Source organism: Eulemur rufifrons, chromosome 3, assembly GCF_041146395.1.
Source record: "Eulemur rufifrons isolate Redbay chromosome 3, OSU_ERuf_1, whole genome shotgun sequence".
NCBI lineage: Eukaryota > Metazoa > Chordata > Mammalia > Primates > Lemuridae > Eulemur > Eulemur rufifrons.
This window is the reverse complement of record NC_090985.1, coordinates 15,861,849-15,879,994: the sequence shown is the minus strand read 5'-3', so window position 1 is coordinate 15,879,994 and position 18,146 is coordinate 15,861,849. Positions and strand designations below refer to the sequence as shown.

Sequence of the window (18,146 nt, the reverse complement as noted above, 5' to 3'; positions counted from 1 at the left end):
CTTCTGGCACGTGGGGGTTTGCCGAGTGCAGGTTTCTTCCATTCTCTGTGCTAGGGGTGTCATTTTGTCATCAGTTGAACAAAGGAATTGGAGCAAATGAAGTTTCACATTTTAGGTTTGCAGGCTTTGCCCACTGTGCAGCACTGAGTCCCTCCTTTTCTCCGTCCCATCACCGTCTCTGCCCAGCTTCTTTCTATGGCTGTAATGCCCAGCAGAGACTTCTCTTCTCTCTCTTGTCAACTCTACTTACTCTGTCCTGTACTCAGCCACAAGATTAATCCTCCAGAAGGCCTCACCTGGGCTGCTCTCCCTGTCAGGAGCCCTGAGAAGGGACCTCATTCCTAAGAGATGAAAGTTCTCATTCCTTTATGACCAAACTCATTTCCTCTGCTCTTCTCTGCATCCCTGACTGTCAGAGCTGCTGTCACATGGATATATCTTGTTCTGCTTTGTCCCTGGCCTTTGGAATGTTATACCCAGTTGTAAGTTCCACCCTTCCTTCAGGAGCCCGTGTGTGTGCAGAGCTTCCCTCCAATGCCACCTCTTGTCTGTCCTGCCTAGTTCATTTCACATGTAGCGTGGGCTTGCTGTGTGCACACCACTGACTGCATCTGCCTTGAGTGACAGGTGTTTATCACAGGTCTTTGCTCCTGGTTCTTCACCATGAGCCCCGTACATGTTGGGTGCTTCCCAAATTAATGAATTACATCAATTGGAAAACTCCACTCAACCTGAGAAGCTTTAATAGTAGGTTAGGGGATTATTAAATCCTAAGAAAGGATCATAACCAAGGGTGTTTTCTTTTTTTGTCGGGGGTGCTGTCTAGAATTTTTTAAAAATAACAGTCTTCCAGTATTGAGGCCATTTTATCAAAAGCCTTTAAAATCGGCAAATGCATTGGCCCAGCAATTCCTCTTCTAGGGATTTATCCTGAGGAAATAGTCTTGGAGATCTAAGAATGTTCACTAGCGTGTTATTTATAATGCGCAAAACAGGACATAACCTAAATGTCCAACAATAGGGGATTGGTTAAAAAAAAAAAAAAGAACTCATGGTGCATAGTTATACTCCGGAATTACTATCGCCTTCTTAAAATGATGTCGAGGGACCTGTATCGACTTGGTAGAATGTTCATGTTAAGTGAAGAAAGTGTGTTTACAAATGTCTGATTTCATTTGCTTTTGTTTATAGAGGAGGGATAATTGATATAGGTATAAGTTTATCTTTGGATGTTGAGATCATTGATTTTTACTATCTTTTTGCTATTACCTCACCTTTCTACAGGAAGCATGCTTTCTTGATTAAGGAAACTAGTAAAGTTGGAATTGTATGCTGCTTTTATTCATTAAAAAATCATGTTTTTTTTTATTTTTCTGTTAGGTCAGCCTTTATATCACGTTAATGCAGTATTGGGGAGAATGCTAAGGCCACATGGCTGATGTCAAATGGTAGCAGGAAACCTGGGAGCATGCTTCTTGGAATCCCCACTTTCCAGGTCACAGTGACTGTTTTCCAGTGTAGACATCATGGCCTGGTGCCTTTTGGGCTGGGTGCAGTAGTAAATTGTTGATACTTGGCTGCTGAGCTTTCGTTCAGGCATTGGCAATTGGCGCTCTGCAGAAGGGACCAGGGGAGTGTGCAGTCATAGTTAGGCTGGCCTTGGTGGCAGCCTTAACTTTTGTGTGTGCTCCTGTGTGTCCCTGGGCTCTAAGCTTTAGTGGGCATGTTTGCTGGGGACGGCCTCTCCTACAGTTGGTCGGTGAGCGTGTTGCACCGCGTCTGGCCCAGTATGGGCACTTGTGAATGACAGCTAACTGGTCAGCTACCCAGATAGTCAACCTCAGGTTAGCCTGCAGTGAAGAATTGAGCCTTATTTCTTTAATCATATAGGTTTCCTGAAAGCTGACCATATATATTATTGGTTGGAAAATAGTTTTCAAAAATTATTTCCTTTTAACTGAGACATATCCTGCCTTTACCCTCTTGTCTCCCTTCAGTCTGTGGGCCGGGCATCGACATCCGCAACGACTATCAACAGCTGAAGCGCCTGGAGAACTGCACGGTGATCGAGGGCTACCTCCACATCCTCCTCATCTCCAAGGCGGAGGATTACCGCAGCTACCGCTTCCCCAAGCTCACGGTCATCACCGAATACTTGCTGCTGTTCCGAGTGGCCGGCCTCGAGAGCCTCGGAGACCTCTTCCCGAACCTCACGGTCATCCGTGGCTGGAAACTCTTCTACAACTACGCCCTGGTCATCTTTGAGATGACGAATCTCAAAGATATTGGGCTTTACAACCTGAGGAACATCACTCGGGGGGCCATCAGGATTGAGAAAAATGCGGACCTCTGTTACCTGTCCACTGTGGACTGGTCCCTGATCCTGGATGCGGTGTCCAATAACTACATTGTGGGGAACAAGCCCCCGAAGGAGTGCGGGGACCTGTGTCCGGGGACCATGGAGGAGAAGCCGTTGTGCGAGAAGACCACCATCAACAACGAGTACAACTACCGCTGCTGGACCACAAATCACTGCCAGAAAAGTAAGAAAGACGCTGACTGCTGCTTTCTCTCTGCTTCTCTCTTTTCTCTCCTCCTCCTCCCTGATTTCCTCCTCTTCTAAATGCACGTGTTCCACTGGGAAGGGTGCAGTCGTGTTGCATTTAGGACACGGCACGCCTGCTGTGCGGAAGTGGTTCCTCGTGGGGGTCTTGGTTGGCTTTCTTTTGCATCTGGAACTCTTGGAATGCAGGACTGTGGCATGGCTGGAGGCCATTGTGGCTGCTGTCAAGACTGTTCAAATCACATATTAGGAATAATCCACCACACTTCTGGGCTAGAAACTTGCTGACCTTCAGCGTTGAATTCCCGATGGGAAAGGTGACCTGGTGTGCTTGGATACCCCCGAGCCCTGGCACCTGGGGGCTGCTTATGTGTCAACTTTCATCCTTTGGGTGAAGGGATATTTTTTTGTTTGGCTGGACTTCCTTAGCATGGATGTACTTGAAATACGGTTAAATAAAGGAAAAGTAAAGAGCTACTTCATGTCCTGTGAAAGGGGTCCTTGGTTCTTAGTGATAGCGTCATAATGTTTAGGTGTCCTGGTTTGTGGTGGAGCCACCTAGTCAAGGTGGGAGACCTCTGCGCTGGTTTCTAGGAGTCCCAGGTGCAGGCTGTACTTGCTGGTAGCTGTGTAGTGGGGTGCGTTTTTAAACCTCTGGGCTTCTGTTTCCTTTCTTTTATACCTGTATACAGAGTAGTGGTGATCATCTTACGAAATCACTTAGTGAAGGCACTTTGTAAAGTGTTCAATGTTCTAGGGGTTGGGCGGTGGTATTTTGAAGCTTCTTGTTTATCTACAATACACTTATGTTCCCTTGAGAATAACTAAGCTTTTGCCTTAATGTGATCAGTACCTTGAGAGCCAGGTTGTTTGGTACTAAAATTTGACTCTGGGCCTTTGCCTTCTTGCATTCAGCAATGTTTAGGTATATCAGCCAGGAGGGTTCCCCTCGCTGGGTGGAAGTCAATGTGTTAGCTATAAATAGCTATTATTTAACGTTGGCCCAGTTAAAGACCCAAGGATCCTATGTGCTTTAGCTGCTCAGTCATGAAGAGCCAAGAAATTCCAAATTGTTAGACTTGCCTAAATCATAAAATGTGTAAAATAAACAAATAAAAGGCCAGACCCCACAGGTAGCCCTTGTTTTAGTTCCTCTTCAGCCAGACCGAGGTAGGGAAAAGGATGTATGTTCTCTGACCCATCCGACCCACACTCTCATGTTCTGTATCATTTGATCAGTGTGTGTGTGAACACTTGATTAGTAAGGGCAGGGGTCCCACTGGCTGCAGCCACTACCTTGTAGAGCTGAGAACAAAATCAGGCCACTTGAAGGATCACTATTGGCTGGAGTTGGAGGAAGGTACTATGTTGAAGTCATTTCTGTGATTGATTAAAACTGTGCACAATCATTAGATTACTTGTTTGGAAAACAAAAAAATATAGTTTTAAAGTAGCCTTGACATTTTAAAATTTTATCTTAAAAGGTGTCATCAAGGGAGGCAACGTGGGGTTATGGAAAGACGTTGGATAGGGTGAGAAGGGTCCCAAGTGACCTTGGATGAGCCAGCCCCTCTGGGAGGTAATTGGGCACCTTTATACAGGAGGATCGCTTGAGGCCAGGAGTCCAAGACCAGCCTGACAACATATTTTTATCTCTACAAAAGAAAAAAAAAATGAGCCAGGTGTGGTGGTACACACCCGTAGTCCTAGCTATTCTGGAGGCTGAAGCGAGAGCATTGCTTGAGCCCAAGAATGCAAGGTGGCAGCAAGCTATGATTGTGCCACTGCACTTTAGCTTGGGCGACAGAGCGAGATCCTGTCTCTAACAAAATCATTAGGTAGGCACTTGGTTCAGTGATTCAGTAGATACATGTTTACTTTGGTCTCACTTGGGTTTTCTGGGCTCTTTCTGACCAGCTGCTTGTTGAAGAAGGCTGGGATGGGAGTGAGGCCAGAGTTCTGGGTTCGAGTCTAAGATTGGTGACAGGAAATGAGCAGGTAATTTACATTGCCTGGGCCTCAGTTTCTTTATCTGCAAAATAGGATAGATCCTGCCCTCCTCGTAGGGTTTTTGGAAGATTAAAATGAGAAAGTGGAAAAGCAGTGTGAGGATGTATTGGTGGTTAGAAATTGAGCTCCGCTGGTAGCGGGCCTGTCGGCTGGTTGCCGGCTTTCGCAAGGCCATGCCTGCAACCTTCTCCTTGGCCAGTTCTCTCAGTCCTGCTGACGTCTTTTGTGATTTCATAATGGGGTACTTATCTAAAATTGATAACTGCATTCAGGGAAATTGTCTCTCCTTCACCTTGTCCTGAAAACTCAGGCATGGGCATGTTTCTTGGAGATTTTCTAGTTGAATCAGACCTCTCTTTTGTTTGCATAGATTCCCTTTAGACCTGCATTGTCTAATGTGGTAGCTGCCAGCCACATGTAGCTTATTGGGTACTTGAACTGTGGCCTGTCTAAATTGAGACCTGCCTTAAGTATAAAATACACACTGGATTTCTAAGGCACAGTATGGGGAAAACCCTGTAAAATATTCCATTAATAATTTTTAAATTAAATTTTATTTTATCTTTGAGACAGGTTCTTGCTCTGTTGCCCAGGCTGGAGTGTAGTGGTACAATCATAGCTTGCTCTACTCTCAAACTCCTAGGCTTGAGGGATCCTCCTGCCTTAGCCTCCTGAGTAGCTGTGACTACAGGCATGAGCCACCACACCCAGCTAATTTTTTAATGTTTTTGTAGAGATGGGATCTTGCTATGTTGCCCAGGCTGGTCTTGAACTCCTGGCCTCAAGCAGTCCTCCTGCCTCAGCCTCTCAATTTCAACTGTTTGTTTTACTTCTTAATGTGGGTACTAGAAAATTTGAAAGTACAAATGTGGCTCACATTCTGTTAATGTTGGCGAGTGCTGCTTTAGAACATTTGAGGCTGGGAGTTCCTTCCTTATCATGTCTCTGGCTGACCTGCCGCTGCAGTGTTAGTAACCCTGCACCTCTCCAGCCAGAACCCTTAGGAGTCATTCAGGGAGCCAGGTGAAGGGCATCGAGTCCGGATACAGTGTGTCTAGCTTCAGTTCAGCATAAGCGTTAAGAAGGCCATTTGAAAGATGAAACGTAGAAGAATCCCATTCAGTTATTCTTCCCTTGGCTGCCTGTAGATGGAAGGAGAACATCTGGAGAGAAACGCCAGGTCGAGAGCGTGTGTGAAATTGTTGCGCATACTCGGTGGTGTAGTGCCGAAGCTTTAAACTCCTTTCATGTCATGACTCTGCAGTGGCTGGCAGCGTAGCAGACAGCCCCACTGAGGAAGCGACCGCTCTGTAGGTTCTCTGTACAGGTCCGTATTTCCCTGTTCTCTAACAATTTGAAGGGGAGATTTTATGTAGGTTTGAGTTATTCCTAAAACGTGATTGACCCTTAAATAATTGGGTACGGCTTTTCCCTGTCAGCAAAAACATAACTGGCGTCCCTCTGACATTTGGCGTGGTTGATTCCTCCTCCCTTGTCTTTCGATACCACCCTGTTCTGATTCTCCTCCTGCACCTAGAGCTGCTGCTCTTTTGCTTCCTTTCCCTCGATCTGGTCTTTCATAGTTGGTTGTCTCCTGTCTTAGTCTGTTTGGACTGCTGTAACAAAATACCGTGGGTTGTAAACAGTAGAAATTTATTGCTTATAGTTCTGGGGGCTGGAAGTCCAGGATCAAGGCGCTGGCAGATTCAGTGTCTGGCGAGGGCCCACTCTCTGGTTCATGGAGAGCACCTTTTCGCTGTGTCTTCATGTGTCAGAGGAAGTGGGAAGTCTCTCTCTGGCTGCTTTTATAAGGGCACTAATCCCATTTGTGAGGGCTCCACCTTCATGACCTACTCACCTCCCAAAGGCCCCACCTCCTCATACCATCACAGTGGACATCAAGTTTCAACATGCGAATTTTGGAAAGACATAAACATTCAGACCATAGCCCTCTTTTCACTTTCCTTGTTCTCATCTTATCCACTGGTATTAAACTTCCGAATGTCTTCTCCAGCCCAGACCTCTTTTTGAGCTCTAGGCCTGTGTCTCCATTCATACCCAGACGACCGTGGGCATTTCAGTGCTGTATCTAATGATCTTTCCTGTCTTCTCACTTCTGGCTTGTTGTTTTTTCTGTATACCCTCTCTGGTGGGCAGCACTCTTGTTCTCTGGGCTCTCACGTCAAAAACGTGGGTGTCCTTTAGACACTTCCATCTCCAGTTGGACACCAAACTCTTTCCCCTCCAAATGTTGACTTCAGTCTGCCCTCTTGCGCTCCCCCTCTGCCCGTGCAGTGGCAAAGCCTCTCTCCTGCGTTGTGCCCTGTGGCTCTACTCAGCACCAGTGAACTTCCCAGTACACACTTTGCGCCGATACTCTCCCCTATCTGCGATCCTGGAGTAGGTCCCTGTAGGATAGGCACTTGGCACACCATGAAGCTCCTTGGTGGTCTACCACCCACGCCAAGACACAGCACCGTGCCATGTACCACACACGCCATGTACCACACACGCTGCTCCCTACTGTCTGCCTTGTCCTTGGCCCCAGCAATGCTCCCTGCGCCAACCAGCTGCTGCGGCTCACCTGGCTGAATTCCAGCCTGCCTTTTCCTATGAAGGACTTTAGGGCCCTGCAGACCTTGTTAGGCGTGTCTTCCAGCACCTGGCAAGGCACTTTTTGTGCCAGTGTATAAAATCCCGTGTCTGCTGTCACCCCAGGGGCAAGTACTGCACTTGCTTTGTGAAGGATTTAATGTCAGGAAGATACATTTTCCTCTCAACCAGAGAGGAATGTATAATGGTAGCCCGCAGCAATCCAAAAGTGCTAAATTTATGAAATGCAGACATTTCCTGAGTCATTGTCGTGGTCATTGCTACCAAGGAGCACTGTCCCTGAAACCATCTCCAGGTCTTATTGGTAGAGAGGACCCACCAAGAATGGTAGCCATTGTCAGAATGAGTCAATGCCAAAGATGATAAAGTATGAAAATCATCAGGAAGGTTGAAGCTTGGCCTTCAGAGCCATTCATTATTTTGTAAGGCAGTTTTGCTGAAGGCCAACCACGCACTGTGAGGGCAGAGGTGAATCCTAAGTGCCTGTGGTTTTCTTACTTCCTGGTGAATTTGCTTATTGCTTAAGTGGTGCCATTGTTTACTTACCATAGAGACTTTCTGTTATTTGATTTCAGGTGTACCCCCCCCCCACCAAAACAAAAACAAAAACAAAAACAAAAAAACCCAAAAAACCAAAACCTAAGGCCTTACTGCTAAACTAAGTCTCCAAGTGCTTTTTAACCCATTAGGATGAACAGCTTGTGGTCTACTCAGATCGCCCTGATTGCGTGTGAGAAGGCCTGGTTTTTGCCAGGAAATCCACGAAGGCAGTGAGCCTGGCTGGGTTGGAAGCTGGCTTAGCTGGCGGGGCAGCCTTATTTCAATTAAAAGGGCATTGACTGGGAGCAGCAGTCCTGGAGTTTGTTGCATTTCTTACTGCCTTCAAAATGAGAAACCAGGAAAATAGCAGATTGGAGCCTTTGAGTGAGAAGGCAGTAAATGGCTCTGTTTATTGACAAAAGGAAAACATTTTACTGCTATCTCACTCATGGGATCAGGGACTTCACATGAAAGCAGGTGTTATAAAAAGACAATTCCACATTTTTCCCTGCTACAGGTTCTTGTGTTCTTGTTTTTCAAACACTCCTCACAAGGGCAGTGTTGGCTTGTGGAGGAGAATTGCTCCCCTTCCCTCATTTTCTTATAGTTGGTATGGCTGGCCTGCCAGGTTAAGGTGGAGGACTTGTTTAAGAATTTGTAAATCACCTGCCTCCTGGATTGGAGCTGAAGAGACAGTTTATCTGTAGTGAGACTCCACTCATGTGATGTGTAGTATTTCATTCTAACTTTTTTTTTTTTTAAACTTAAGCTACCTGTGAAGAGCTGGGACGTTTCTGTTACATGCTGTGTGGTCTGCTCCCAGGCTGTTGTAGACCATGATACGGGCCTTGGGAGAGCCCTGTAGGCCCTGGAGGAGAAGGCAGCTGGTGGAATGGATCCAGCTTTGTATTGTTGGTAGGAGCTTGTCTCCATTGCCCTGGAAGGCCTCTGCTCTGATCAGCTGCTCCCAGAGTGGGGATGATCTTTATTTAGAAGGGGGTCACATGCCCCTAGGTCTCACGGCTATGCCTTTTATAGTCAGACGTGGAGATCACATTCTGTTCTGCCTGAATGTCGACCCTTGTTACCGAGGCAAAGTGGTTTATGTCCGTGCTTTTTGGGGACATCTTAATTAGCCCACCCCATCGCTCAGGGCATGTGCCTTGTTCTTTGTTCTAATTGTCAGCTAATTAGGTGTCACTGTCCTGGGCTCCCTTCAGAAGTTAGTTTTTTAATGGAGATCTCATCTAAGAGACTAAGAAGTTTTCAGAATGACCCTCTCATGGTGATTTTCGCAATTGTAGGTATTTGGAAAATATCTGGAGTCCCTTCAAATCTCATCACTTAAGCCTACTTATGTGATTGTTTTGGTTTCTTCCTACTCATAAAAAGCCTCTTTCTTTGTTGCATTAATATTTCTACCTTGCTTTTCTCGTGTGTATGCCAGTGTGACGTTCTCGGCGGAGTGGGGATGACCAGGAGCGTGTGGGCTAATCTTGGCCTGGATTGTATTTATTGCTTGACTTGAGTGTATAGGGTGGTTCAAAAGTTGAGCTTGGCTAGCGGTGGAGTTGGACGCCATCACTTGGAAACACGCCTCTGCCTGGTGTACGGTGTGAATCAGGGACTCTGGCTGTAAAAGGTGGGGTCTCTGAGCACCATCCTAGGGTGGAATGTTCCCTGAATTGGAGGTAGCCAGAGACGGCCAAGGTGTTCCAGGAGGCTGGTGGGCAGGAGATGGGATTTTTCTGTGACACATGTAGTATGAAGAACAGGCTGTTTAAATCGCATTTTAAGTAAAAACTGAAGTGCACAGATGACCCGCAGAGCTTCTGGGGATAAGAAGCCACCTTCCTGGAAGAAGTTCACCTCTAAAGCAGAGCCCTTGGCTCAGCACCCGGCAGTGCAGTCTTGGGGTGAATGGGGTATGGGCTTGACACGCCTGGTCGGGGCAGGGACAGCTGGTTCCAGCACTGCCTTTTTCCACAGACATTGCCGAGTCACTTGTCTGACCTATTGCCTCCATTTCCTTTCTCTGAACTTGGAGGCTTGCATCAGATTACCTCTGCCATTTCCTTAAACTCTAAAAATCTGTAACTTACCAGAGGATTTCCATCGTGGCTGCAGCCAGGCACGCTGGCTGCCCGAGTGTGCCCGTGCTTGGAAGGTTTCGTGCATCCCGTTCTGTGTGTGCACATGTTGCTTGGTCTCTCTGTCTCTTCCCTTTGATGTAGTATACACAGGCAGGTATATGGGATTTAAAATTATCATGACTCATCATGTGACACACGAATCAAAGTGTGTAACTTGGGAATCTGGGTTTTAAGAAATTTAGAGGTCTTTTATGTGGAAGAAGGAACCCTGGGTGGAAATCCAAAATCTAGACCATTCTGGGTTCTAGTCTGTATCTGCCACTGTCTAACATATGACTTTGAGCTGGTATTATAGTGAGAGCCGGAGTTTCATCTGATTCCACATAGCCTTGCTTTTCTCTCTTTGGAAAGGTAGCTCCCTGCTCACTGCGGAGCCTTGGTAACTGAGCTGCCTTGTGGGAGGAGGCAGAGGAGCAGAGCAGTCCTCAGAGCTTGGTTGGAGGTAGGAGGGCTCGTGGGGACAGTTGTTCTCTCAAGTCAAAGAGCAATGGGATTTCTGGAGCTTGTGGAAAGGGTGAGTCTTAGGCAGGCAAGGGTGACCCGTCCAGGTAAGATTGTCACTTCTGCAGGGTTAGTTTGGCCCCTGTTCTGCAGTTCTTAGGTTGTCATGGGGCTGGCCAGGCCCTCGGCCCTGCTATCCCAGGGCATCATCTCTGACAATATCGTGGAGTCCGTGGGAGCAGAAGCTACTCCTGTGCCTGCCACGCCCTCTGTGTGACTGGTCTTCAGCATGTTCAGGTAGCCCCACACCTGAAAGTGGGTTTTTTTTTTTTTTAACCTTGTGTGTTTTGCCCATGGCCTATGACCATTGAGGTTTGCAAGAATATATCATTCTCTACAAAATGGGATGTATTTCTTTTAAACCACATTCCCATATGGGCAAGTGACATCATATGTACAGGTTTAAGAAGAATTGATGACTTGAGTTCGTTTACCCCAGGTGCTCCTCGGGACTGGGACAAGCTGCCAGGCCTCACTTTCCATCAGGACAGCGCTTGGAAAACACCTAACAGGCTTCCTGGCACTTAGTAGGTTCTTGGTAAATGGTGGCAGCTGCTGCTATTGTTTTTTTAAATGAAACTAAACTATTAAGATTTTTATTCTCAGACTGTCTAAAATTTTGAGCATTAAGCTGGATTTACTATGTATGTTTACTGCCATATCTAAAATGGTCTTTCCCTGCGGCTTTTTCTAAATTGTAAAAATTCAGTTATCATAAATAGCAGGGCATAGTGTAGGTGTGGTTCTCACTAATTTGATCCAAATTGTTCAAATTCTTGTGTCTGCCCAGATAAGCCATATCTTTAAAAAACATTCAGTGAGGTACATACATCTGTATTGGGATGCCAGTGGGGCCTCTGTAGTTACATGTAAATTTTATTTGATTATCAAACTCTATGAATTTATCCTGCTTGCAAGCTTGGTATTTGGGATGATTTAAGAAATAGCTGTAGATTCTTGTTTGATATTGACATTAAATAGTATCTTTTTAAAGTGTGTGTGTGTGTGTGTGTGTGTGTAGAGCATTAAAGTGGTTAGAGTGGGCACAATTTTTGTTAAAGATAACAAGGATGTACATTTTTATTTGTGACAACCGCAGGTCTCACATACTAAAGGTAGCCAACCATCTGCTCCAGGCTGAGGCATGTGCTTATTTATTCTCTCCTTTGGGTAATACTAAGTGTGTGTGTGTGCGTGCGCGTGTGTTTGTATATGTGTGCACACACCACTTCGCTCTCCCACCCGGCCTCCTCCCCTGTTTTGTTTTATTTTCCTCGTCTCACCCCCGTTGCAGGAAACAAACACTGGCTCTCTGTCCTCCCTTAGATCTCCCTTCCGTTCAAGGGGATCAGGTGGGTGGGAAAATGTTGTGCAGGAATGCCAGGCCCTCTTCCGGAAGCCAGGCTTCTGTTTCATCTCATTATCTAACAGAAGTCGCTTTTTGTTTCTTTGCCCTGGTCACAAACAAGCACCCAGTCCTCTCTTCTGTCTTCCTGCCATTTTTCACGGAATCCACGTGGGATGGGAACAGAGGCAGCGTGTTTAGAGACTCGGTTGCTTAATACTCAGCCTTGTTTAGAAAAGCTGTGCCCACTGACCCAATGTGTAGCTGCCTCTAATTTGTGTTTGTGAGTCCTAATGAAGGGACATAGATAAAGTTAGTGAGAGACCGTAGTTGCTAGAGCCCGTGCAGGGAGGCCTGTGGCTGTGGAGCTTGGCCACCCTGCGTGCAGAAGCTGGGGCTGAGGGCAGCCAGAGTGACTGAGGCTGGCTGGCACTGAGCTGCCTGCGCCCACGGGCCCCTGGGGGGAGGGCCCAGCTGCAGCGCACATACGTCTGCCCTTGGCAGCAGATCTGTGAACCCGGGCTGCCATTCTGGATTTCCGGATAGATGCAAAGTGCTTGGATGGTTTTTAGCAGCTGCTGAGACCAGGGAGTTGGGCTTAGTAGTAAAAAGGGGAGGAAAAAAAAAAATAATAAAAGAAGATCTAGAGGCAGAAGAGCCTATAATACAAAAAAGGAAAGACGAAGGTTGATATTATTAGAAATACTTCCTGGGCAGCCCTAGTGTTTGAATTAGGATTTCTTTTTTCCAAAGGTATTAGTTGTAATACGGAGACAAGTAGAAACCAGTCAGATCCCTAGGTCCAAAAAAGACTAGCTTTGTTCCTAGGGTGGTAACCTAGTATGACGTTTCCGTTCTGATTTCTTACCTCTGAAAGGCCCCTTATGCTTTGCTAAGTAGATGATATTATTAGGTTCTTAGACTATTCCTCAGATAGGATGTAGGGCTATATTTTTGTTCTCTTCCTCAGTGAATTTGAAATGATTGGATTATTTTGTAATACGTCGATACTACTTTTAGAAGCTTTTGAATAACTGTGTCAAAGAAGCTTTAGAATAGGTTTTAAGCAAGATTGCAGAGAATGTACTGAGTGCTTTCTTCCACTCACAAGAAAAGACAGGGCAGCTTAAAATGCAGAAGGTACATCTGGTCCTGCCTCTTTATAATTTCTTGCAGGTGTGCAGGTAGTATGGCCCCAGGTGTGGTGTCACCTTCTGAGATCAATGGATTTCCTGCCCTTCCTCCCCTAACCCAGGCCTCTTCCCTGACCATTCTTCTGTTACTACTCTGGGGGTCTAGGCTCAAAGGATTGTGACTGTTATAGTTGCTTATGAATGGAATTCTGAGAATGTATAGTTTTCTCAGAAGAATGCTTCCTTAGCTCAACAAATATTTCTTGTTTACTGAGAGGGGAACAAAACCTTCCTTGGAAAACTCACTGGGTGCCAGAGGTGGGCAGTTAGGATGAGGAATGAACTTCTGGGTATGCCTCAGTAAAGCAGTTTCTGTTGATAGACAATTGATACGACGGCCAAAACGGATCTGACAGACTGCCATTTTAAGAGATGTTTGTTTTGCAGAATTAATTTGATTTTAGGTTTATCGATGGCCGTGCAGTGATGACAGCTCTCAGTGCCAGCTGTGCATTCTGCCCATTGTGATGCAGGGTAAGTGCTCAGGCCTCAGACACAGACTCCCTGAGCTTCATGTTGAATGCTTTGGGGTAGGGGAGCTCCAGACCCTCTACTCAATTTCTGTCCTGCTGGAAAGCTTATATTGCTTATCTGGGTAACTGCAGCTCTATCTTGTTGTGCACTGTGGTTATCCTAAGTCTTGGAAAGCCTCAGAGTGTAGATAAAGAGCTGATGAAGATGTGTGAGAAGGGATTAAGTGGTCACTAGAGAGAAATGGTAATTGGGATGATGTTCAGACCCCACTTCAGCTAGTAAATAAAAGGGGAATGGCCTGTGAATGGTTTAGCCTGAGCTAGTTCAGACTCTATTTTTGTAAACAAACTTGGCATACACAGTGCATTTTTGAAAGTGGAAAGCGTGGATTTTCATATGCCAGCTCTTCAGCCTCCTGAAAATCCAGTCTCAAAATTCTGCCAATATATTCAGATAAATGCAAACCTCTTATCACTGCCTTCCCATTAGGAAGCCAGGCTGGAGAGGCAGGGGGCTTGGGTAATCAAATGGCAAGAAGTATAGGGGGCAGCCCAATAGTCTGGTGGAATTTGCATGAAAATTGTATACACTTAAGCGTCATTGTTTATCTCAGAAAGCACCTTTCTGACTTCCTCCATGACTTTCCTTCCAGCTCTGAGATTCTGTATTGAAGAGGGGGTTGGTGGGGACCTAGAGTGGATCCGATGGCTCTGGCTTTCAGTAAACACTACCAGAGACTGGACACATTCTAGACTTGCAATGGCATCTAGACTTGCAGATGACCACTTTTACATGGGCCCTATTCTTGGGGACTGGCTCCAAGATTGGTTTGAGAAGGGTAGGCTGTGGACTCCAGGAGGTGGCTGCAATTCACCAGTTCCAGAGAGCTTACTGAGGGGTAGCAGATGTGGGCTAGGAAGCTGGTGAACCATCTTAGTGATAGGGTAGAAAGAAATGAAAATGGTTAGGGAAGGAGTCGAAAGCAGGAAATTCAGGTAGGATTGATGTTAAGTCTCTATCTTTGAAGTGACTTTTTCTGGTCTGGCTTTTGCCATTACCAAAGTGAATTATTCATAAATACTTAGGAGAAACATTGATGTAACTCGATTATGTGGGATGAATTTAAATTCATTTAAATCACTCTTTTCAACTAGGGCAAGCATTCCCTCATCCAGAATCTGAGCGACCTGATAGCCCAGCAAGTTTCCTCCTGCCACGGGCCAACGATTGATGTTGTCTTCCGTGAAACTGCCAGGGCACTGCAGACTCCAGAGCGCTGTAGGAATGATCAAAGTGAAATGAAAATACTGTCTCAGTGGTTTGAGAGTTGGGTGCATTTTGCTGCGTTCTTCTGTCCTAACAGTCTGGGTTTGGCATCCGTGCGTGAGGAGTTCTAGCCAGAGCAGATGTTCCCTCCCGAGGCCACGCTCTTCACGCTTTCTCCTTAACTGTTGTCCACTTGCTCTTCCATGAATCCTCCTGGAATCTCCCTTACCGAAGACCATTGCTCTTGTGTTCATGTGGATCCATTGCCGTGTTATTTGGTCAGCGCCAATGGTTTCTCTGTCCTCTGACAGTAGTTTTAGAAGACCTTGTTTACTAGATAAACCATTTGTGGGTTAGGGCTTGTGCCCTGTTTATAATTTTTGGTTCTCCACTCTCACAGCAGTGGAGGGCCCGGGAGGAGACATTCTGTAAAATGCATCTTCCCTGTGGGCTCGACCCTAGTTAGCATCTGAGAGGATCTGTTCTCATGAAGATGGGGAGGCTTGGCCCGAGAGCTGGGGGGCCCTGCAGAGACTAAGGAGGTCATCTCTGAGCGCGCAGTGCCAGTGTGAGAGTGAGCACTTGTTTAAATTTTGTGCTTGGACACCAGTCTTACCTCACATACTCACACAGTGCTGGCCCTGATAGGTACAGGAATTTATAAAGAGATTTATAAAATATTTCTGGATGACCAAAGTAAGTGGTCCCTAGTTCTAGCTGGAATAAATAAGCCAACTAAATAACGGTAGAGTTTAAGAGTAAGTGTGTGTGAGAGAGGATGTGTGTATGTCATGGGTGGTTTGGGTGAGTTCTTAACCTTGCTGACTTGTAAGTTATTTGGGGTGTCGTGCTTCTCCCTGCCATTCTTGTTCATATCGATCCAGTGTCACTAAGGACATGAAAGAGAGTGTCTCATTCCTGTGGAAAGGGAGAATGGTGAAGAGAGGTTTGAATTGTAAGTAACATCTCAGGCAGGTCTTGATGTGTCTTTGCAGGTTTTCACGCTTGTTATTGATACTTTGCCAAAGTTCCCATCATTTCCTTTGGCCAGCCAATTAAGGAGCCCTTATTTTGTGCAACTCCCATGCTGCTGGGCAATACGAGATGACACCGATTTAGGATTTTGTTACAAGATAAGATAAAAACACATGATGTTAAAAAAAAAAAAAAAGAGGGAGATAATTTACACGGTGTGATGAGGCCCTCCACAACTTTTTGCCAGAAGAGAAATAGAGGCAACAAGTGGTAGGAGGTCAGAGGAGGGTGAGTTCCATATTTAGAGCTTTGCATGGAAAGAATATTTGTGTCGGGTGAAATCGAGGCCTTTTGTTAAGAATGTCCGCACTTGCTCAGCACTGTTTGCCCAGCATTGTATACACGGCTGTCAACTTGTGCATGGGTTGTACGCCACAACTTTGCAAGACATTTGGAATGTGATGTGTATTATTTCATGAAAAGAGAGGTCTGAGTGGTGGTTTGGGTCCCAGGCCAGTGTTCTCCCATCCACCCACATGCGCCCCAAGCCTGTTTGGCTTAGATATCATTTATATCTGACTACCATCCTTTGGTTCTCTGGGGGGAAGGCTTGTTGAGTTCTAGCCCAGAAGGTGGTGGGGACCTTTGCTTTCTGACGGAAGAGGCAAGGGTGATGGTGGGAAGCTGGTTGTTTCTACATTTTACCTGTTACAAAAGCCCCCACTGAGGGCTTGGCACTTCCCTGATGTTCAGGATTGGGGGGAACAAAGGAGTCACCTTTGCAGGGGTCTGTAGGCATGCGGTGGGGATGGGACTTGGGACTCGCAGCTGCCTGCTTGTGGGTGGGAGGACTGTAAGTGGAATCAGGAGCATCTGCACCAGATGCTGGAGGAGGAACGAAGTTGAAGGTGTGATTTTTGCCCTCAAAGGACTTGAATGAGTTTCTGTGTGGCTGACTTTGGGCTCATTACTCACATGAGTTTTACAAACTGTGAACTTGTGGTCTGAGTCTGGGTTAAACTCTGCTCTAACCCAGGAGCCGCTGACCAATTTTTATGATAGAAGGTTAGCAAAGTATCTGACAGTGTCTGAAACCAGAAGGGGCTCTGTACTTTTTACTTCTCCCCTTGTTTTATTCCCCATGGGGCACGCTCCCCCTGCTTCAATTAGAAATATGACCGTGTGGATTTAACCTTTTAATAATTTTTATTATTTAGAATTGTTCTCTGGAGTTGTCTGCAAGAACAAAGGAATTCCAGGCATCCTCCTCCTCCTCTCCTTGTCTCTTCTGTCCTCCAAAGAAAACCTCAGCATATGGATCTTTGGCCTAGAGAAATACTAAACCTATGTTAAGTATGCAGACATGAATGGGCAAACGAAGGATTTGTGACAGAGAGAATCTGCTGAAACAAATAAGTAATGTAAATGGGCAGAGAGAAATATTAAATTGATTGCATCTTTCAGCTCTCGGTACTTAACACAAAGATAAAGTAGTAGAAAAAGGTTGTCATTTTAGGTAATGGAAAGATGAGGGAGTTTTGAAGTTTAGCTGGGGTTTTTCTGCTTGCTCTAGAGTGACTTGGATTATAGACTATAAAAGTAAGAATAGGACAGTTCCATTTAGCATGGATCACGGTACTGATTGCTTTCTGTGTAACCTCTGTGCTAAAGGGGAGAAGCTAACATCCCCAGGCCTGGAAGATACTGGATAACAGCTCATTAAACTCTTGTCAGAAGCCTTCATTAGCATCACAGGAAGACTTGCAGTATCTATATTATGAAGCCATTTAGATTTTTAAAAAAATGCATCTCCTTAACATTTTTTGTTTATTAAGTGGGGCAGTAGATTAGGACTGAATGGAGCTGATTCTCTTGTCCTACATTGTATGCCCAGAAGCCCAAGGTTTCCCAGAATTTTTATTATGGTAGTGAGAGCAAATTTAATTAGGTTAGAAAAGCTTTGGAGCCGTTTAGGCCAATCTTACAGTTAATTGTATCAGCAATTAATATTTTGAGAACATGGAAAGAATTAAACAAATATACATTTTTTTCTAGGATTTTATTTTGTTGTCTTTTAAGGTTATGATAAATGAGTAAACTTTTGAACTAACAGAGTAAAGCAAACTACAGCAGAAAACCAGTAACTGTTTCCATCCTGTACCCTGCCCCAACCAGATTATTCCGTTAGTATCACCTGTAAACCAAAACCCTGTGAGCTTACAAGATTAATTTTTAAGGAAATGAAACTTTTTTGATTTCCATGTTAAGGAAATTTAGGTGTGGGCCCCAGAAAGACGTTTTGTGGAAGGGAGAGGGTGCCTCTCTGGGTGGTAATTGAGGGCTCTTGGGGGCTCTTGGCATTGACAGGTATGAAGCAGGGGCTACTGATGTGGGAGAGAGTAGGCGGTTTGGGGAATGCGGTGGATCTTTGTGCTTCTCAGAGTGAAAAGGAAGCTTAGCGATCACGCAGTCTGATCGTAATTTAGTTCAGCCATCTATTCGCCAGTGACCTG

General features: G+C 45.6%; 1 protein-coding gene across 2 annotated transcripts in view; it reads left to right on the top strand.

Moving 5' to 3' along the window:
- IGF1R (insulin like growth factor 1 receptor) overlaps positions 1 to 18,146 on the top strand; it is a 282,880-nt gene that overhangs the window by 53,517 nt on the left and 211,217 nt on the right. For both annotated transcript variants that reach the window (XM_069465775.1, XM_069465774.1), the window contains exon 2: positions 1,998 to 2,543. In XM_069465775.1, coding sequence (XP_069321876.1) covers positions 1,998 to 2,543 — 546 coding nt within the window. The remainder of the gene's footprint in view (positions 1 to 1,997; positions 2,544 to 18,146) is intronic.